Consider the following 22762-nt stretch of genomic DNA (forward strand, 5'->3'; position numbering starts at 1 on the left):
ATTTTATGGATCTTATAACGTATTGTTTCATGTTTCAATCGTTACCATAATCGTTATTTGAACCAACTCGTATTCGAATCGTTTTGACCAACGTGGAATCAACTTGACCAACTTGACAGTCTTCTCCAAAGGAATGGAAGATTTAACCACCACAGATTACATAAAAATACAAAAATCATTAGAACCAAACTAAACAAATTTAAAAAATTTTCAGAATCAGACATTTTTCAGATCACATTTGACAGAGGATCAATTTCGGCAGATCGGATGTCAAGCCAAACAGCTTAACAGTTATATAAAGACTTCTTAGAAAATCCTTCTTTTCCAAAACTTCGCCAAAGTTGTTCAAAATAGTGTATATTTAATTCGATTTTTATGCAGTGTTTTTATATTTTTTTCATAGAAGAAACTTGTGTAGCATGTTGTTGACTTCCCCAAAGATAATAACTATGTCCTTGTAGTAAAACTAACAAGATACTGTTGTTGACTTTACAATAGATTTAAACTCAACTTTATTCACACAACAGAAATACTTTGAACACAAAGGTACTTATGTGATTTTGCCACCAAGATCGTCAAACGTCATTCTTCTAGGTGCTCGTCGTTGACGTTGGGATCTTGTATTTCGTATGTGTTGTTGAACATCACTCGTTGAATTATGTTTTTCGTCATCAACTTTTGCTATTTGATCGTCTGTTTGTACTTTGACATCATCTTTAAATACTTCTTATTCTTCCGGTTGTCTTTCGCCTTGTATTTCAACATCGTCTTCTTCAAATACTTCTGTTTCTTTAGATGGTCTTTCAGCAAGATCTCCGTTCCTTTCATTTAATTGTAGATCTTCAACACCTTCATGTAATTGCTCAGTACCTTCCTCTCCTCCCTCCGAACTTGTCAAAGCTCTGTGATTTTTCTTCTTTGGAATTTCTAGTGGTAAGAAGTCACACTTTAACAATAGATTCCGGTGAAAACTTTTCTTGGTTTTCCTTCTCCATTTTCAGAACAATTTCAAACACAGGAGTTTCCATGGATTTTGATTTTACTACATGGACATGCTCTTCCCAGTGAGATCTAAGTTTACCTGTGCCACCTTGTTGGCTCAAATTTCTTACTAAAACTCTATCTCCTTCATTTATCTCTTTACCATGTGTTTTTTTTATTGTAGATATTTTTTCCAGATCTTGAAGATTTTGATGCAATTTGAATGGCAGATTGTATGGATTCTTTCCATTTCTTAACAAACTCTGAAAGTTTCCTCATTCTCAATATCATCTAGACCAAATATTAGGTCGATGAGAAAACGTGAATGTCGGCCAAACATTAAAAAAAAATGGTGTAAAGCCAGTAGATTTGCAAATGGTACTATTGTAAGCGAATGCTAATTTTGGCAATTCTTGCTTCCAATTCTGTTTGCTCTCTGATGGTAGAGTTTTCAGCATGTTAATAAAAGTACGATTCATCCTCTCGACTTGTCCATGGTATGGTGTGGTTCGTGAAGCTTTCACCCCTGAAAATTCATGTAATCGTTTAAAAAGAGCATTGTTGAATTCTTTACCTTGATCGTGATAAAGACGTTCTGGAAAACCAAATTTTGAAACAAATTTGTTAAGACTTTATCAGCAGCGTTTCTGCCTGATTTGTTTTTGGTTCCAAATGCTTGGGTAAATCTGGTAAAATGGTCGCAAATCATTAATACATATTCATAGCCTCCTTTACACTTGTCAAGTTTGAGGTAATCGATTGAGATCATTTCAAAGGGTCGAGTAGAAATGATTGGAACTAGTGGAGCTCTATCAGCAATGTTTGGTTTCTTGTCTTTTATGCAGCGACATTGTTTCTGTATAAAAAGGTAATATCCTTTGCCATACAGGGCCAATAAAATCTTTGTCTAGCCAATTCTAGGACTCTTTCTGAACCAAGATGAGACATTTTACTGTGTAACTCGTTATACACTGTTTTGTGATATTCTTTTGGTAACACGGTTTGGTGCCCGTAATTGCTTGTATTTCGAACTAATACACCATCTTTAATTTGGAATTTCTTGAAGTCTTTGATGATTATTCTTGTTCTTCAGTGGAATTTATTTGGTCTTATGGGTTTCGTATCAGCTTTAACAGCTTGTGCAGGTATTTACAATATCCTCAAAATTAACGGGATTCCTGGATAAGTAATCACAGTCTGTACTTGATTTGTCTTTACGATATTTTATAGTAAACTGGTAATTTGCCAAATCTGATATCCATCTTAAACCTGTGGCATGGACCTTAGCTGTTGTCATGACATAAGTTAAAGGATTATTATCCGTATATACTTCAAACGGAGGTTCACAACCAAGATAATCCTTAAAACGTTGGGTGATTGCCAATTTTAAAGCTAGAAACCCCAGTTTTACATTGTACAAATGGTAATTCTTTTCACTTGAGGTTAGAGGACGGGAAGCATAACAAATAACTTTCATCTCACCCTCCTGCTTTTGATATAGTACAGCACCCAAACCTTTCTGAGAAGCATCACAGTGGACAATAAAAGGAAATTGAAATCAGGAAATGTCATGACTGCAGGTGATTGTAAAATTGTTACCATCATGTCTAAAACAACGTGGTGTTCACCATCATCATCATCATCATTCTCGGCTTAACGTCCGTTTTTCCATGCTAGCATGGGTTGCACGGGGTATATTAATGACCCTCTTCCAATCTGATCTAGACTGTGTTAGATCTAAACTCAACTTCCTCTCTATCAAGTCTGTCCTTATAACCTCCTGCCAAGTCTTTCTCGGTCTGCCTCTGGGCTTTGCCCCAGGAACTATATTATTTTACATTTTGATTTCTTTCCACCTTTGTCTTGTTTATTTACACTTCTTAGTAGATCATATAACGGTTTAACTTTTCTCGTATAGTCTTTGATAAAACCACGGTAATAACCTAAGAAGCCCAGTAAACTCCTTAGATCTCCAACCGTAGATGGTGGATTTCGAAATTTATGAATATCTTTCTTAGATGCTGGATCTGCTTGATACCCATCTGAACTAGATATACAACTTTTCGTTTAAAGAAATTACACTTGTTTGCTTTCAGCTTGATTCCCTTTTCCTTCATTCTTTGAAGAACAGATCTGACATTTTGAAGATGGTCCTCAAATGTTCTACTATAACATAATCTAGATATGCAGAACAAACAATATCTCTTCTAGACATTCATTTATGTAACGTTGAAACACAGGTGGAGCATTGGTTAAACCAAATGGGATCCTTAGCCATTCATAAAGGGCCCAAGGTGTTGCAGATGCAGTAAAATGGTGCGAATTCTCGTCCATAAAACCCTGATGATCGGCTTTAGTCATGTCAAGGGTTGTAAACCAGGACTGACCTCCTAATCCATAAATAATGTCCTGTACCCTGGGTATGGCAGATGGCTGATTAACGATACCAATCAAACTTCTTTTTTTTAAATTATTTCATGGTTCGTAGGATTTTCAACAAACACCGTGTCGATTTGGGTTTTTCCTCTTTTAACTCTCACTAATAAATCCTTGAGTGATAACTCCTCATCAAAATCACCAGTGACATTTGGCTCGAACAACATGCTAGTTCATTTCCATCCATTACAATTTTGGTTTTACATTTTACTGAAACTCAGTGGTTGGGCGGTAGGATTGTTTTGGTTCTAACTTTAACATCTCCTAGGACATCTCCGAGTTCATGAATCAGGTCAATGACGGCTTCCGCTTTTTTATGATTGAGACACGGCAATGCAGCATTTAATAAGAGTGGCAACGGTAACTCCCAGTTTAAAACAACGTGCTCCATAACGTTATATCCGATAAGGGGTAACGCGATATTGGTTGGTGTAACTAAAAATGGTACGGAAATTGTCTTGGCTCCTGCGATTGTCATGTTAATGGTAAAACACCGGCTACACATACTTCCGTATTATTTGCCGCTTTTAACGATATGCCGTTTGCATGCTCCGTGAATTTCTCGATAGGTACAAAATTTACGTTTGGCGCGTGGTTGTCTACCCAGCGTTGACTAATTAGGCTTATCATGGAACCGGTATCCCATAAAACCTGACAAGAAACATCGTTTATTTCACAATTCACTATGGGTTGTGTTCCAATCAACGTTACAAGTTTGTTGGCCATTTTTGGGGAAATGGGGGAATTTTGAGACACATAAAAGTTTTTAAAATTTTTCTCTTTTTCCATTAATTCTAATTCCTTAATGGCACGACATATAGCTTTGTGGTTATTTCTGTCTTGCAATTGACACTCTTTGGAACAATGCAACCTGCAACGACAATTTGAACATCTATATTTTACATTCTTTTTACAAACACAACAATTTTTGGAGGTCTCTACAAATTCAGCTCCTGACCTCCCGACTGGAGCCTTATCTAGTTTTTTCTTCCCATTTGTTTTGTGGGCGAAAGGATTTACGGTGTTCAGTTGAACCACACAGGAAACAATGGCTACAACGTACAGATAAATTCTTTTTACGACAAGTTTTACACTGGTACCTTGGACGAAATTGTTGATTTTGGAAATTTGAAACAGTAGCTCTTAGTTTTTCGACTTCATTGTTTACAAGTAAGAGTTTTCCCAGTTGTGCCTTGACTTCTTGTATCTCAGACAAAAGTTTTGTTTTGGATGGATCATTGGATATTTCAGCAATTTCAATTTTTCATTTAGTAGATGTTTTTTCTAGATGCTCAGTTTCCTCAGAAGCGATTTAGTTTAATTTTTGTAAAATATCCTCATCTGTTAGTAGTGGATACTGTCTGAAGAGCGGTTTCAGTTCGAGTCTTCATAATCATTTCTAAGACCTGTCAATATGGTATGCAAAAATCGGTTCATAACCATTGACTCTTCAAACGGACAATCTTCCTCTTGCGAAATTAAAATGACTTTTTATCGTAAGCTCATCAAAAGCACAACAAATTCAGGTGCACTTTCGTTAAGGTTTTGTGATGCATTGGTCAATTTAGAAAATAGGGTTGCTGCATTTTTTTCCTTCAAGTACAAAATTTTTAACAACTGTTTTACTGATAAAAAGGTTCCACCCTCTAGATAGGTTCTAAGTGGGTTTCCAGTGTTTATAGCTTTAATAAAGCCACTGACAATTTAAGTTTCTGAAAATCCTTGTTTATCTGCACTATTAATTTGATATGTCAAACGGTCCTTTTGTCCTGGTGTTCCTATTGATCCACTGATTTTGAACTCTCTTATTTTAAGAACAGGTTTGGGGATATCATCTTCAAAAGTTAAACGTTCTTTTTTTTGTAAGATTAAAGTTTGGAGAGTGGTGATTTGGAAATGATGTGGATGTAGCAAACGTTGTAAAAGGATTGTGTTGATTAATTTTGAAAGCAATTTCATTAGGTAGGTTTAAAGGTTTTGAAACATAGGTTGCACGAAATGTCTCCCGGGTTGGAAGGTTCGGATTTAGTAGTCGTGATATGGAGTTGTGTGGGTTTTTGAAAATCTTAGATGCCTACAACTGGGTTAGATTCAAGTTCTTCAGAATTTAAGTGTCTCAACACAAGTCTAAGGACAAAAGTATGATTACCTCGCTTTTCATCAGGTACCTGGATGTCCAATCTCAAGGCTACACGTATGAGGTCGTCCAAGGTAAGTACAGAGTACATACCCATCAATTCACCCAAGATTTCTTTATCATTCTTCTCTACTTCTCCTCTTGTACAAAGTCAATCAAGTCTTCCTACATCACCACATCCAATCTTTATCAGCACACACCCAAACAGCAAGCCACAACCAACATAACACAGCACAGCACCACAATCCACTAGTTGATCAAGACAATTCTTCTTTTGGTTGACAAATAAGTGGCCCCACACTGGCCATCAAATGTTAGGTGGGGTCTATCACATGTGAAATAAAATTGAATAGATAATAAGTAATCTCACATGTATATCTTCTATGTATCAATTGGAACCAACCTTGTATACTGTACAAAGTTTCTTATATATAAGTTCAATACATTGGTCATATTCCTAAACAACATTAGAATAGGGGAGGGGCAGCACAAAACAAAACAAAGAAGATAAGAACAAAAAGCAGCTGGGGCCAAGACTTTATGTCCACACTAACCATACTCAAAGAGGGTAAACAAACATGGTACCCCCAGCTGCATACTACATATATAAATATACTAAAGCATATATGTGTTATAACTTCATGTGAGCCATCTCACATTCACATAATTTGAACGGTATACGCTAGTCTAATATGGCTTAAATAAGCGAATCACAGAATAACTAAGACTGTGTTATATTTTAAATGCTGATACACGGTTTTTATTCCCTAGTCCTGTCGTCTTTTGTATTTTAAAAGAAAGAGTTACTTAAAATTTTGAATACGAAAAATAGAACAAGTTTATGAGAGCCGAGATCAGTTTAAGTTGCTATAATAGCACGAGTATCGCTGGATTGCGGTAAACAAGTCACAATTGACGTGAAAAATGAAATACTATGTTTATTATTAAAATGGTTGCAAAACTTGCCCACTTGCAGCTCAGACTGCTTCGAAAATCGCTATTAGGAATATTTGGAAGAGAATTAATGTATCTGTGAAAGATCAATAAAAATAAGAGCAATAAAAAGTTTTTCCAAAAATATAGGTTTGTCTTTTATATATTTAATGACAAATTAAAAAGATAACAATATATTAAAATGTCATGCCCTAACGTGCACATATTTTCTTATTGTATGACCTGTCCATTCCGTAAATTACACAAGTTTCAGCACCTTTAAAAATTAGATTTACACATTGGTGAATACCACCATTAATCGTAGCAACTGGCAATCTTAGTAAAAGAGGCTGGCTCTTCTTCAATTTATTTATTTCTGTTCATTATGGCTTCAGCTGAGCAAGGACAGAAGGCAAAGCATTTGCTTTATGGTGTAGTTTGATCACCAAAACATCCAGGTAAGAACTATTTTTGCTAGGTTATATTGAGAAATGTGTGCTATACCTTAGCATGATTCAATATAAGCTTGTTGCTTAGGTATCTAGCTGGGTACCTAGCTAGCTAGAAAAATATCAAGACAGAATATTTTGGGTGATGATTACCAAATATCTATAAGTTATCTCTTGTATACTTTAATTGGAGAAACTTTCGCGAGAGAAACTTGATTTTTCGCGAAAGTTTATCTCGCGAAAATGTGCGAGTTTCTTCATTCGCGAAACTTTATCTCGCGAAAGTTTCCGAATTTCTTCATTCGCGAAAGTTTACCTAGTAAGCCTATTTTATCATTTTTTACCAAAAACGCACAAAATACTTAAAAATCTTATTTCAAGAATTATGCTAAGAATTTTAAAGTTTTTTTCTAACTAAAAAATTCTTGTTCGCGAAAGTTTATCTCGCAAAAATTTGCGGGTTTCTTCATTCGCGAAAGTTAATCTCGCGAAATTTTCCGAATTTCTTCATTCGCGAAAGTTTATCCAAAAAATTTCGCGAATTTTTTTTCTCGCGAAAGTTTCTCCAATTAAAGTAGAAGCATTCTTTAGGTAGGTTGAAAAGTATTACGAACAGCCAGTTAGTTTGAGCAACATTTTATTACAATTTAAAGCACTTTCTGGCCTCTAATCTGAAGCATTAACGAAATATTTTCAGCATCTAGCTAGCAAACGTACCTAAAAATTTTAAATTACTTTTCTTACAAGTTGTAAAAAAATCGTTCGCCCATTACTGCTGTAGAATTTAAAATTTTATTTGAAAAAATTTTCACCCTTTTTAAAAATGCCTAAATTCTAAAATTTAAAATATTTACTTAATGCAAAATTATTTGTTATGCTAATTCCAACAGACAGGTCTAAACAAAACGTGGTGGCTAATTTTAAGTCAATATCTCTTTTTGTACCAGAGTTATTTCACTTTTTACTTTCACGAAATGGGCCTGATAAAATACAGTCATGGCTAAATTGCTACTGTGGTTAAGTCAACTCACTGTTTTTTCACTATTCAATATGTTAACATTAAATAGATGTCAAAAGTTATCAAAAAGGGATTGCATTCAATGTAGCAAATATTGCGTCTTTTGTCACTGACTTGTTTCCTGAGTGATTAGATAAATATGTATGTATATATATATATATATAGCACCAGCTTCAAAGTTTGTCCTGAAATTGTATTCTTGTTCCTCATTTTTAAGAATTCTTTCTTTTGTAGATCAGCTGTGACCACAATAGCCACCGTCAACATTTCCAAAAAATCTCGAGTAAGAGAGTAAGTTAAACAAGAGCCTTATGGCGCGAACACGGTTGAAGCACGCACATGATCTTCTTTGGCACGTTCAGCATTTGGTATAATTTTTTACCAAAATCGCAGTGTGTGTCGAAAAATTTTGAACTTATGTTACTACGCAAGTGATGATGCATTGCACATGTTCGCGAAAACACGCAAACTTCCAAAATATCCCGATCCACCGAAATTTAATCTGAGCAAAACACGGCAAAAATTTAATTTGTGCATTCGCAAAAAGTTAGTGCACTTGTCCAAAAATGGTCATGCGCACAATAAGGCTGCAGAAGTGTTTATCGTGCGTGTGACCATTTTTGGACATTTGGATTAAATTTTAAAAAACGTCATAGATGACCTGGGTAAGAGTCAATTGTGTGTGATAAATAAAAGCCCCGGGCGTGGCTATCAAATCCAGTTTTAAATTTACGGACCGATTTATGTTAGAGCCAGACCAGGACAACCAATTTTGTATAGGCGTTAGCATTATGACATCTAAAAGCCCAGACGTGATTCAGAGGTTTTGCTGAACTATCAAAACCGGGAAAATTGGGGTTTAAATTTAAAGACTGACTTGTTGGAGCTAGACTGAAACAGTCAAATTTGTATAGGGTTTAGAATTATGACTTCTAGTAAAAATATAGCTGTTTTTGTCAAGAAAATGCTTTACAGCTGAAGGTTATATACAGAAAATATGCCAAAAAGATGGATGGCTTGAAATAACTGTTGATAATCACTGAGGAGGAATTTCCAGACAAATATGGAGGATAAAAATGCTTCGAAAAATCTCTCCCCAACAGTGATGATTGATGATTATTTCACTTATATAACTAGTATATGTGTATAGCATAAAACAAATATATTCACGGCTTAATACAAAGCAAGCCAAAAGCATGTCTTGTTACTTTGTTTGTTAGTTACTGCTCCACATTTACTACTTTAAATAAGCCTTGAAATAACTGTTAGACGTCACTTGTGAGAGTGTATATTTTGCTTTAAGGCGGGAAACTATATACAGAAAAAGTACACTCAATCACAGGTGCAAGGAGTAAACAAAACAAAGCAAGTCGTGAAACTATAGTTATATACATTATGAACAAGCCTTGAATATTCGTTAGACATCAACCATGAATGACTGAACTTTCTGCAGGCTTGTTCATATGTATGAACAGAAAAAAAAAGTAACAAAATGTAACAAAATTCAATGCTAACCAGTAACATGCATATGCACTGCAAGTCTTGAAGTAACTGATCTTTCTGTGTAAGTATCTATAACTTCCAGTTCATATCTAGCAACTATACAGAATGTACTACATGTATGTGGTGTACAATAGTTAATTTCAAAGCTTGCAGTGCATCGAAATTTAAAAGCAATGTTTATATTTAAAGTTTAGAAGGCAATGACAACATTACGGTGATTAACAGAAATCACAGATTTTTCATCTAACAGCAAAACCTTGCATACTTGGTCTTCATCGTCAACTTCAACACTTTCCCTTTTCGCTAGGAGATATTGGTTAAGCTGAGTGCTATACATAACCACTTCTTGTCCTTCATTCGTTATTAACTGGATCGTAACATTTGATGACAACGAAGAAAATTTTGTACTATTTTTACATTTGGCGCAACGAAAAAAATCTTGTTCAAGCGTGGATTCTTCAATTTGAGTAAAACACCGAGGGGAAATGCAAGGACTTCTTTAGCTGATATGGTGGAGACAATTGTTTTATTGCATTACCTTTCGCTGGTTGTAGTGAGAACAGTTTCAACAGGGGTTGAATTTAACTCCCGTACGGAAAGATTTTGTAATTCATAGGTACCACTCGTGCTCAGCTGATTTGCGATTTTACTCCAAAAGGAAACCAAAACAATCCCACTGTTATCGTTAACGAATGTATCAGTTCTTTTTGCAGACGAATCCATAGTTGAAATAGCTACATTATCAATGTCAATATATCCTATTATAGTAACCATCTGTTTATCATAACCACTATCAAGCACAGTTTTGATTTTTTGACGTTTGGCAACATCTTTTTTGATGTTTTTGTGAGCTTTACACTCCTCCAATGTGGTCTTTCTATTGACTTCAATGTCCTGGAGGCTGTTATCGTTCCAGTTCGCTTTGGGTTTATAATTAACCAACTTTACGAAATCATGGTCTATTCGATGAAAATAAATTCTGTAAAATAGACGCACTCAAATATAGCTCAGCGTCTGTCCTTGGTTTCCGCATAGCAAATTTCGTGAGTCACTTACACTGTGTTCTAAACTCCCAAAACTGCGAATAGCGTAGTCGCAGAAGCTTGGATTTGAAACACGGATCTCCACTTCGCTACAACCGTGAAAAACCCTAGATGCTGAAACACTCAAATGCTAGTATCTTCATAGAGGAACAAATTAATTGTTGAACTTGGTTCATTAAACTTGTTTGAAAGTTATTATTTGTACTGTGCGATAAATTTTCATCAATTTTACGTGACAGAATTTGCATCAAGGAATTCAGAATGCTATATGTATATAAAAATGTAATTTTTATTTATTTGATTATATTGTATGGAATTTAGCTGTGGTTTAAAAATACAGGTTATTTAGAGTAATAATTGTGAGTTTAATTTTAAAATATCAGAAAGAAAGAAAGAGAGAAAGAAAATTTGCTCGCTTCATATTTATATTTTAGAGGGTCTTTCAAAAACCTGATTTGACATAACAAATGTACTTTTTTACACTCGGTCCTGCTAAGGTATTTTTCAGTGTTGAGGTAGGTAAATAAGTGAATGCTTCTGACCTCACTATGGAGGCTGACAGCGCCTCTCTACACCACCCTAGCTGAATGTTTCGCTCAGTAATTCTCCTGTATCCGCTCCTGGTATACGCTACCCATAAAAATTATGTGCTATTAGATTGTGCCAAACGAAAAGCATGTTTGATACACACAGCTCTTCTTGATACTCAAAGTAAATATTGACTTTCTCTCTTTTTTGCACCTATAGTAAGTTCCTGCAGAGTTTAAAAATTACGTTGCATCGTTATTAAAAATCATCTGTAGCTATAAGATCATTGTCGACTTTTTATTTCGTTTGTTCTTGCACATTCTTCAAGCTAGTGCCTATGAACACTCGTGCTATATTCAAAACAACTGTCATTTAATTTAAAGTAAAAATAATAGTGACTTACGGCTGTGTGGAAACAATAAAGATGTTTTTTATCGTTCATGCTTTTTTGTATAAAAACTTTTGATTAAAAATTGTGTTGCACTCTTTATACTCATGCATATGTCTTTTGGGACATTATTTGTTTTCTATCCCAAAAATAAATGTCATATCAAATAATTGTTCTCGTGGCTCGTTTTTCGACAAAAAAAGAGTACTCTATCGTATTGAACATTGAAGTTGCAAAATGTTTGACGTTATTGGCGTCAGACATTTGGTACCGCTAGTAACTTTCCATCTGTGAACAAAAAATTACACTGTTACTTTGTGTAAATTGGAATTCGCTTTTTGCTTGAAACATTAACTTCAAAAAAGCTTTTGTAATTTGAGATTTGCGGCGTGGTTTCAATGGAAATTCCGTGATAACTACTCATGAATATTGAAAATAAGTGATTCCGATACTTGGATTGGTTTAACGGATAGACAAATTTTGGAACTTTTGTTTTCAAAAATTTGTGCGCGTTCGAAAAGTTATTTCAAACACTTTTTAGTGAGGATTCTTCTTAACTTCTATATTAATCTGAATTGACAACAAGATTGATCGAGTGATCTTTCGTCGCTGTTGTTGTTGGGAAAGTGACATTTGTTTAAAATTAAGAGTAGAAGAAAATTAATGAACTTTAATGACGGTGTGAGAAAAACTCAAAAAAGTTTTTTAAGGGGGTAAAGTTTTAGCGTGTTCATCGCTCTTTACATTTAAGCTTGTATATCGCTCTTAAAGTTTAAGCTTGTATATCACTCTTGAAGTTTAAGCTTGTATATCGCTCTTGAAGTTTAAGCTTGTATATCACTCTTGAAGTTTAAGCTTGTATATCACTCTTGAAGTTTAAGCTTGTATATCGCTCTTGAAGTTTAAGCTTGTATATCACTCTTGAAGTTTAAGCTTGTATATCGCTCTTGAAGTTTAAGCTTTTATATCGCTCTTGAAGTTTAAGCTTGTATATCACTCTTGAAGTTTAAGCTTGTATATCACTCTTGAAGTTTAAGCTTGTATTTCACTCTTGAAGTTTAAGCTTGTATATCGCTCTTGAAGTTTAAGCTTGTATATCACTCTTGAAGTTTAAGCTTGTATATCGCTCTTAAAGTTTAAGCTTGTATATCGCTCTTGAAGTTTAAACAGTTTATAGCCTGAATTTTTTATAAACTTCATTATTTTACGTAGATATAAAATAATACAAAAATAAGGTCGATGTTTCGACATAACGTCAAATACCTTTTCGGATGTTCTTCTTGAAAGATTTCACAAAAGCGATTTAAATTACAAGCAAATTACTCGTGTTTAATATATTAACGTTTTAGGCATTGCATTTCATATACAATATACAACGTGTTTTCTTGCGGCTGTGTGTTAATTTGTCACGAAAATAGATGATCCAATCGTAAAATTCGTAACGCGATTACATCAAGATTTTGTCACATGCGTAAAGTGAAAACGATTTTATTTACAAAAAGGTTTTAACGCGCAGAGTAAAAGATACGTTTTTCATTGGATTGTTTGTTGCCTCCCTTTTTAACATATATAAGTTCTTACTTTTACATTGTTACGACGTTTTTCAGGTTAGATATATATATAGATATAGATATAGATATATATATATATAGATATATATATATAGATATATATAAAATATATATATATATAAATATATATATATATAAAAAATCTCTAAATACTTAAACTCCTTAAACTAAGCCGACAATTTCATCGGTCCCGTTGTTTTATGATAAAGCTTTAACGAGTTATGCAATATTTATATTTCTTTTTACATGGCCGACAAAAGTTAATGCTCAAATATTTTCTGACATAAAATTGTTCATATTTTTACATGCGCGTAATTAATTTCCCCGGCAGAGTTTTTTTAATTTTTGCAAGGACTGACTTGGCGGAATACACTACAATTTGCGAAGCGCATAAAAGAATATTCCGATTTTAATCTGATGTTGATGTGAAGTGAATTGTTTTGAATGAAAATCATCCTAACACCCGAAGATTTCTATTTTTGCTGTTCAACTTTTCGCTGTTTTCTTTGTAAAATTTGATGAAGTTACAACTTCATTTTAATTAATTTCTCAACTGAATTTATTTTTAAACTGTAGTAGTATTAAATTAATTGACATTTGTTTAAAAAGTGTTTTGTTGTAAATTAGCTTGTCCCCACTGCTCAAAAAAATAAAAAAACAAGAAGCCCTGGGGACTCTAAGAATTTCCGCGCGCTACCAAAATATTTGATGAAAACCTGCTAATTCGTTGTGTTATTGTGCCAAACATTCGAAGGGGTTTGGTGCATGAACCTCTGAAGATAAAGCACACCAGTGACATTATATCTTACAACAAACGCAAAAAAAACGAAACGTGTCATAGTAAACTCACATTTTAAAAGAAATTGCTAACAAAAAATACAGCCTATCATTCATGGTTGAAAGTCTTATGGTCTTAAATGGCATTAGTTGACAAAAAATCAAAATTTTGATGGGACCATCATTTTTAGCATACTTTTTTATTAACTGTGTCAATTTTTGTCGAAAATAAAGCAGTTTTAATTTTTGGATAAATTTTGACCTGAAATGACATTTAGGTGACAAAAAATCAAACTTTTGTACCATCATCATTTTCAGCATACTTTATTTGTTAATTGTGCCAAAATTTGTCAAAAATAAAGTAGTTTAAATTTTTGGACCAATTTTGGCCTAAAATGACATTTAGGTAACAGGAAATCAAAATTTCGATGTCACCATCATGTTCAGCATACTTTATTTGTTTACTGTACCAAATTTTGTTAAAAATAAAGTAGTTTTAATTTTTGGACCAATTTTGGCCTGAAATGATATTTAGGTAAGAAGAAATTAAAATTTTGATGTCACCATCATGTTCAGCATACTTTATTTGTTAACTGTTCCAAGTTTTGTTGAAAATAAAGTAGTTCTAATTTTTGGACCAATTTTGGCCTAAAATGACATTTAGGTGACAAAAATCAAAATTATTATGTCACCATTATGTTCAACATACTTTTTTTGTTAACTGTGCCAAATTTTGTGGAAAACAAATACCAATTTTGGCCTGAAGCGTCAATACTAGACTTCCCAGTAGTTAAGGAGCTTGGGTACGAAGTTTACATCTGTGACCGACCAACGTGAAATCCCAGGGTCGATTTTTTCTCAAAAAATGCTCCGAAAGAAAAAAACGACGGTTTTAAAGAATTTCCTACGCCTTCGGGCGCGGAAATTCAATAAAATCAACGTGCAAGAAATGGGATGGTAACTTCAATATGGTAAAATTATGAAAAGTGTTAAGTGTTGAATAGTTGCTGTGGAATTATCATCACCAGGAGCGCTCTGCGTTGTCAATAACAACAACAAGAATTATACGACTTTTTTATCTACTTTAGATAAAAAATTTTTACATGAAAAATTTTTATAAAGGACAAAACAACACGGTGTCTCACCGTGTTGTTTTGTCAAGAAAACCTCAAGGAACTTTAGTAATAAATGTCCAGGACTGAATAAGGAAATTCACTCTTTGTGTGAAACTTTCACACATTTATAAGGCTCAAAATTCTACTCAAAGTCTATTCGTATTTGTGAATTTCCTTATAAAACTAAACGTGCATAAAGTGATTGTTAGCACGGCTTTTCAGAAAATTTTGAGTTTTTCCTCTTCCAGATATAAAGGTAGACAGGCTGATCAGAACTGAGTACGATGTAAGAAATGACACGAAAAAGCCACATCTGTTTTTAATTAGCAGCTCTTCTTTCAGTTTCAATAATTTTTGAAAACCGGAATTATTAAAACTAAAGGTTGTGAATATTTGAAATTATATTCGATAGTTTGTGTGCAATGTGACAGGTGTCACGTGACATTAATAACCAATAAACGTTGACGTCTCGAACTTTGCTGGGGACAACAAGTTAACGGGTGTGTTTTTCCGTTCCCTTGTAACAATGTAACACCTTGCGACAGATGTTCTCATGCAACGTTTGTGTGTTTTGCGTCTTCTGAATTATGTATATTTTTTTCACAGGAGAAATTAGAAAAAAAGGAATTCTTCAATTTTTAATGATTTTACATTTTCTTTTGCATGTTTCTTATGCGACCCTATATGTATGTGTGTTTTCTGCTTTATAGTGTTTAGCTTTGTTTTTTCTTATTTTATCTGATTGTTACAAGTTTTGTACACACATCAATTTCCTTCTCATCTTCTCTTACTGCCATCATCAAGTTTTAGTTACATCATTCACGTGTTAGTTCGCCCATTTTCTTATTTCAGGGCCAGTACACGAGCCTACGTTTAAAGCTTACACAATTCTCAACGAAAAATCGTTTGAAGGAAGTGGGACGACCAAACAAAAGGCAAAGCTTGATTTAGCAACTCGAGCTTTGGAAGAGCTTGGTGGTAAAGAGGAAGTTATCAAAACTGAGAGGGAGGAGAGCGAATACTTTTTCGAACACTACCAACCACTTAACCATACACTATGTGAGTATGCCATATATCGTAATACAAACATTTAATAGACAAAAAATCCTTTTACTCCTGCAACGTGGTATCTCAAATTTAGTAGGAAAGTTGTATTTTTTATTTTGTTTTTCAGATCAGTCAACTTCTGGCGTGGAGGGGAAGTATATTGATTTCACATCTGACGAAGAAATGCCTAGTCACGACAGAGACCGTCCCTTGTACGCCCCACCTAGTGTCCGCAGTCCTACACACCCGCCGCCTGATAATCCATTCCGACGCCCGGGTGCCTTACTTCCACATCAGGCTGTCGGGCGGGGCTTTCCGGAACTGTTTACTAACCCTCCTGCTATTAACATTGAAAAAGCGCGTTGTTATCCCGTTATGGTGTTGTCGGAAATCTTTCCCAATATGAGATTGAATTGGTGTGAAGGTTCCGGACAAGGCGATCGGCAGTTTAAGGTCGAAGCTGATGTGCAGAGCAAAAGATTCTTCGGAGAGGTTTGTATTCCGTCTTTTTCGTTCTAAAGTGAAGTGATGAAATAGACCGAAGTATCTTGACTTATTAATTAACTTGTATGTCGAAAACGTTCTCGCGAGATTTAATTTTCTTAACCCTATTCGGTCCGGGGAACTCATTATGACGGGGTGGGATCGGAATCCATAACTTTGAAGATTTTTTTCTAATTTGAATCGAATTTGGTACACTTGTAAGTACGTCATATTAAATTTATAGACTGATTCCTCTTGATGAAATAAAGTTGTGTTGTGAGTTTCAAGTTTTAAGAGTAATCTTAACGAAAGTTTTTTTATTTTCCTGATTTTAAGGATTTCGTTGTTTCGGGTAATGGCCAACATCTAAGGTTCTGAGAGGTATAGGAAATAAAAATTTGCGGTGCAATAGATAAATGTAACAATTTAAACATAGAAACTTAGTAAGTATTAACCATTCAACATAGCAAAAAAGATTTATTAAAAAAAATGACAAAGGGGTGAATAAGGTATTATTGACATTAACTGACAATAGTTGTAATATAAATTGTTTATATCGTCTGCATTTTGTATAGCAAATATCTGTTAATAACCCTTTTTGCAGGGAAACTGGTAGTTCACCATTCGCGTTAGGGAATATTGTAAAATAAAGTGCTTGTTTAAAGCAGTTGTTACGTTTATTCACTTCTCTTTGTTTCTTCTGTTTAGGGACGAAGCAAGAAAACAGCCAAACTTAATCTTGCAAAGACTATCCTTTTGTGCATATATGATATTCACGACTTTAAAGACGCGGAAATCACAAAAAAATCCCCCAAAGTAAAACCGGAAGAGATTCAACTAGAAAAAAAGTTTCCTCTTACGCAGCTCAAAGAACTCCTCCGTATGTACTAATATTAATAGAATTTCTGAACGCGCTAGTGTGTATATGACTTTTTTTTCACAAGGGTTTGATTACGTTTTAAATTCAATCATTTTAACCAATCCAGTAAAATTTAAATATCTTTGTGACGAGTATATAATTTTTATTTTCCACTTGTAAATTTTGCGTTGGCCACGGCTCAGTTCCCCCTTTTTTACACCGAAATTTATTTGTTGATATTGGTTAAATTACAGGTGAAGATCTTAACATCGAGGTTATCCAGGAAGAAGCAGAGCCAGACAGCGAAGAAAAATCATACCATGCTACTATTGTGATAAAGGGCGTGGCGTACGAAGGTGTCGGTAAAAACCGGAACTTAGCCAAACTGCGAGCTGCTAAGAAGGCTCTTGATGTGATACGTCCTAAGAAGGATGGCATGGCCGCATATGAAGATGCAGAGAGCAGCACTAAAGTTAAAACTATCGACACGTCTCGACATCCGACAATGGTGTTTTACGAACTTTTTCGCGACATTAAATTAGATGAAAGTGAGGAAAAGACTGCACTTGGGATCACAGAGTACCATATCAAGACACAAATCGAAGGAAAGGTGTTTAAAGCGAAAGGCTCTTCAAAAAAGAGAGCGAAACTCAGACTAGCGTTGTCGGTGTTGGAGGAGTTGAAAAACATCGACGTCAACGAGTGGACGGCAATCGACTTAAAAGATATTTTCGAAAACAAATCGACCAGCAATCCTGCGACCAATCATCCTATTGTTCTTTTGCTGAAGTTAAATCCACAAACCCGCTTCGAAGTATGGGAAGATTGCGAATGTAATGCATCCGTTAAATTTAAAGCGACCGCCTACGTGGGAGAAAGAGACTTTATCGGGGAAGGTCCTAACAAGAAAACAGCCAAAACAGTAGCTGCGCGGGAGGCACTAAATACCCTGTATGGTATCAATCCAGACATTTACACTGAGGGAGTAAAGGTAGAATGTCCTAAAAACGACGAGCCTAAATACGAGCTTGCACCTGGGCTGTGTAACATGATCACGAAAGCTGTACAGGAAAAATTTTTAAATGTTTTTCAGGGAGAAACCCAGTGCAAAGTGATTGCCGCCTTTGTGTTGGCAAAATGCGAGGATACAAATTCTACTCCTGATTTGCAGGTAGTAAGTATCGGTACCGGTACAAAGTGCGTAACTGGTGACCAGATGGATCATAAAGGACAGACGTTAAACGATTGTCACGGGGAGATCATCGCTTGTCGGGGATTTCGACGGTATTTATACAATGAACTTTTTTTAGCTGCTGGAAACAAATCGAGTACGATATTTGCACGACAACCGAACGGTAAATTTGCGTTGAAACCGTCTGTACATGTCTATTTATTTGTGAACACGGCTCCTTGTGGAGATGGAAGGGTGTTTACATTACAAACTCATCAGCAAGGAGCGAAAAACAAAACTGCTGGCTTGTTAAGAACGAAGATTGAGAACGGACAAGGTAAGTCTATTCTTGTTTTACTCTTGTTGTGTTAACCGATAACGATCACCTTGTTTTGTGTTTTCAAAAGGTTTGCGCTGCAGGTTTACTTTTGTTTGCTAATCTCCCTTCACCCGAATAAATAACTTGTACGATTTTGTGTGTAGCTATAATTGGCTATTTTTAGGGACAATACCTGTGCCAGAGAACAATATACAAACATCGGATGGCATCTTGGAGGGAGAGCGGTTGCGCACAATGTCTTGCAGCGATAAGATTCTTAAGTGGAATGCCCTGGGTGTTCAAGGTGCTTTACTTAGCTATTTCACCGAACCTATTTACTTGCAAGGTATTGTGGTAGGATTGCACTACCATTACGAGGCGTTGTATAGAGCGTTGTATAAAAGAGCTGGGAGGATGAAGGATTGTCCCGAAGCCTACGCACTGAACAAACCATGTTTAGGGACGCCGACAAATGCAGATATAAATCGCGACACTTCAAAAGCGAACAGCAACAGTTTTAACTGGTACAGCGAGCAAAAAAACGTGGAGGCAGTGAATGCAACGACAGGAAAAACTGTCGTCCAATCGCCTTCGAGACTTTGTAAATTGAATTTTTACGACCAATTTATGCAGCTTATAAAAGCATTCAGGCTAAAATTGAATCCAAAAACATACCATGCTGCGAAAGTTCTGGCGTGCGATCACCAAAAGGCTAAAGAGAATTTTTTCAAGGCGTTGAATGATACCACGTGTGGTAAATGGATTGGAAAGCCTTACGAACACGACATGTTCGGTTATTAACGTGTTGGTTTTTACTTTATCTTGTTTAGATATCGTGCGCGCTGACTAAGCGAATAAATCGTACGCATGATGTAGCCTGCATATTAACACAGACACGTTGATTGACTCAAAGATATACGTGGATAAGATAATTGTAAAGTGCACCTCTAGAGTCCCGCCCAACTACCCAGCTCGGTTACAATGTTTAAAGATCGATTCCAATCCGTATTAATGAAAAAAGTGTGTGTGGTTTATACCTGAGGAGTGGAAGCTGTGACAGAAGAAAAACAAAATGCGGAGAAGTTGAGAAATGCGCGAGATTAATTAGTCATAGTACAAGATAAAACTTTGAACAATGGTTTAACGTTTCTGGAGTGATGTCTTTAGAATGTTGAAAATAATTTCAGGTACTCGTAGCTTTTAAGTTTTCTACAATTGACTTTGAAGAGCGTCTGGTGGACCTTAAAAACCTGTATTATCCATCATTTTCCACACAAACATCTGGAAACGTTGAAACATCAATATTTCGAAAAACATCTGTCTATGACACATTACCTCTCAGTTTTGTTTTAACTTTTTAAAATCTTCCATAGTTTTGAATGTCCAGCAAGATAAATTTTGGCGTTTATTAAATTTCTTGTGTTCAACTATGTTTTTTGTGTATGTGACCAAAAAATGGCGGGAAAGTCTTGAAATAGTTAAACAACATATTTAGCAGAGACGATGTTGAACGTTTTTGTACCTTGTTAAGCAAGATTTTTTTTATTTCGCATGTTACGTTGCATATAAAATCTATACTAACTAACGAAGTTTCAAAGTTTATTTTTCGAGCGATTTTTTGTAAACTTTTAATATAGTGAAGTATTACTTGTGGATCACAAAAAAAGAATAGACACCTTTCATCATGGAATGGTGTGTAAAATGCTTTTTAGGGCGTACCAATTTACAATAAAATGGCTGTTCATCCTAACAAAAATAACAAGACATATATTAAAAATAAGGTATAAACAATATTATATTGAGAGAAATAGAACAAGAGAGACAAAAAAAAGCACAACTGATGGATCGGTATAAATTGAAGCGCATGACAAACTGGAGAAAGGGTTCGTTTAAGAGGGGCGTTTATTAAAAAAGTGTCTTCTTACTCCTTCAAGATTAGACATTGCCTATAGATGTTTTGGCAGTATGTTATTATTATTTCATTTTACTAGTTGCAGACAACAAAATAAGAACAGTTGCCACTGAAAAAAAAAGACAAGGGCGAACAACCAAAATTAATTTTTCTTGTTACAAATTATAAAACATACTCTGAGAATTTAAAAAATAAAGTTGCCAAGTAGAAAGATTTGTAAGGTTTCTCAGTGTAGAAAAACATTGCATATAATTAAACATCAATTTCCCGCAAAGATCTCGCCATTGCTACACCCAGCAAATAGTTTTAACTTTTTTGCAGAAAAGTGAAATGAACATGTTAGTTCTATCTTGATAGCTCATAGAACGATCGAAGTCTTAAAACATTTCTGATGGCAGTGTTGCGTGATTTAATGTTCTTGAGTGCATTTACATCCATCTGACATTTCGCAAACAGAAAACCATCCTATGTTCAAAAACAGGACAGTTTTTGCATATTTTTTTTTTTTTTTTTGAAATTCAATAAAGAAATGCTGACATCATCACAGAAATAAAATTTAGGCCGCTTCTGCAAAATACGGGCTATCAATTGTAATGTAAGAAGTATATTTGACATTTAATAACCTTTCTTCATTCTCTCATCAAGCATTTTCAGAGTGAACGTAGATAACATCAATGAGCAATTTCAAAACCAAAAATATTAAAAAGTCATATTGTATTAACAGTTAAACGTTATAAAAAAAATGTTTTCCGTTTAAGTAATTTTTTTTGTTGTCCCCCCAACAATTAGCCTTGTGATGTTTTTAAAAGGGTGTCTTTTACATTGTAAATTCATAATAGCGTCCTCATATATGACCTCGTTTTGATGGACCTCTTATATCGTCTGTTCTCTTCCCACTATCTGTTTATCTCCGTAGAAAAGCTATCTACCTGGTAATCAGCATACATGTAATTATTATTATTTATGCAACCAATCAATATCCGAAAGTCCCAAAATTTCACCACTAATTTCTTTTTCGTCAAAAGATTTTAGCATCGAATCACATGGTCAATTAATTTGTGCCTAGTCAAAGAGGCCCGCGGGCACTTATATTCTTCCCCTACCCAACCTGGGAGTTAACCGTAGGTGGGTTGCGCTTGTTCGAATATGGACGCTTATTGAACTTTTACATGAGTGTGCTTAACAAATATTGGACTCTAGTTCAAAGTATTAGGGTAGTTTAGTTTGTTTATGCCACATTTATAATTAAACATTTTTTGGCTGAAACAAGCGTTTATGATCAGCTACATAAACAATTAACAAACAATCTGAGAAAGTTGTGAAATCTAAAAACTAAACTTGTGAATTGTTTGAAGTCGTGTAATCATGCATCATTACATGAATCAGTACATAAAAATCGTGAAACTGAACATTAACCTCCCGCAAGAAATTCCTAATTTGCCCTGTCCACCAAAAACTCCATGAGGAAAATTTTTATCAGTATAATCTACCATTTTCGACAAAAATGTTCAAGTAAAATGCGCCAAGGTTTTAGTGGCACGTCAATTTGAAATATTAAAAATACTGGTCAAGTAACACCTTTGATTTCTGGCCACCAAATTGGGTAGCTGAAAGCTTGCTTTTATCTCAAAGAAAATTTAATATAAAAAAAAATATTCTTCTAATTTTCCGCGCATGTTGTTATTGAGGTCTCGTGAATATCGCCTTTGTTGTTTATAGGCTGCGCGTTAATCATTAGAGTCAAATAAAATGGAAAAGATTTTGGACACGCGCGTAAAATAAGAGGAAAATAAATTACGATTTTTGTCAAAAAATGACCCCTGCTTGTAGAGAGCGCGTTAGATTAGAAGTTTTACGATAATAAGCTGTGTTCCGAGAAATACTTTAAGTGGAGTGGATATAAAATTGATATTCAACAAGAAGGGGCATCTACTGATTATTATCTAAGAGGATTCTTCTTTATTCTCTAGTGCAGCAATGTACTTCAAGTGAAAATATTGTCTAATATTTGCCATAACACCAAATTTTTGAAAATTATACTTCCAGTAGGATGGGCAGCACGTTAGAAGAGTGTGATATGCAACATTTCATT

General features: G+C 34.8%; 1 protein-coding gene across 1 annotated transcript in view; it reads left to right on the forward strand.

The window, feature by feature from the left end:
- The window catches only part of LOC130648270 (double-stranded RNA-specific editase 1-like), a 29038-nt gene extending 8590 nt beyond the window's left edge, over positions 1–20448 (forward strand). The window contains exons 4-9 of the mRNA XM_057454310.1: positions 15732–15938; positions 16054–16418; positions 17118–17289; positions 17523–18259; positions 18362–18776; positions 18943–20448. Coding sequence (XP_057310293.1) covers positions 15732–15938; positions 16054–16418; positions 17118–17289; positions 17523–18259; positions 18362–18776; positions 18943–19559 — 2513 coding nt within the window. The 3' untranslated portion in view covers positions 19560–20448. The remainder of the gene's footprint in view (positions 1–15731; positions 15939–16053; positions 16419–17117; positions 17290–17522; positions 18260–18361; positions 18777–18942) is intronic.
- Positions 20449–22762: the final 2314 nt, after the last annotated feature.

Source organism: Hydractinia symbiolongicarpus, chromosome 6, assembly GCF_029227915.1.
Source record: "Hydractinia symbiolongicarpus strain clone_291-10 chromosome 6, HSymV2.1, whole genome shotgun sequence".
NCBI lineage: Eukaryota > Metazoa > Cnidaria > Hydrozoa > Anthoathecata > Hydractiniidae > Hydractinia > Hydractinia symbiolongicarpus.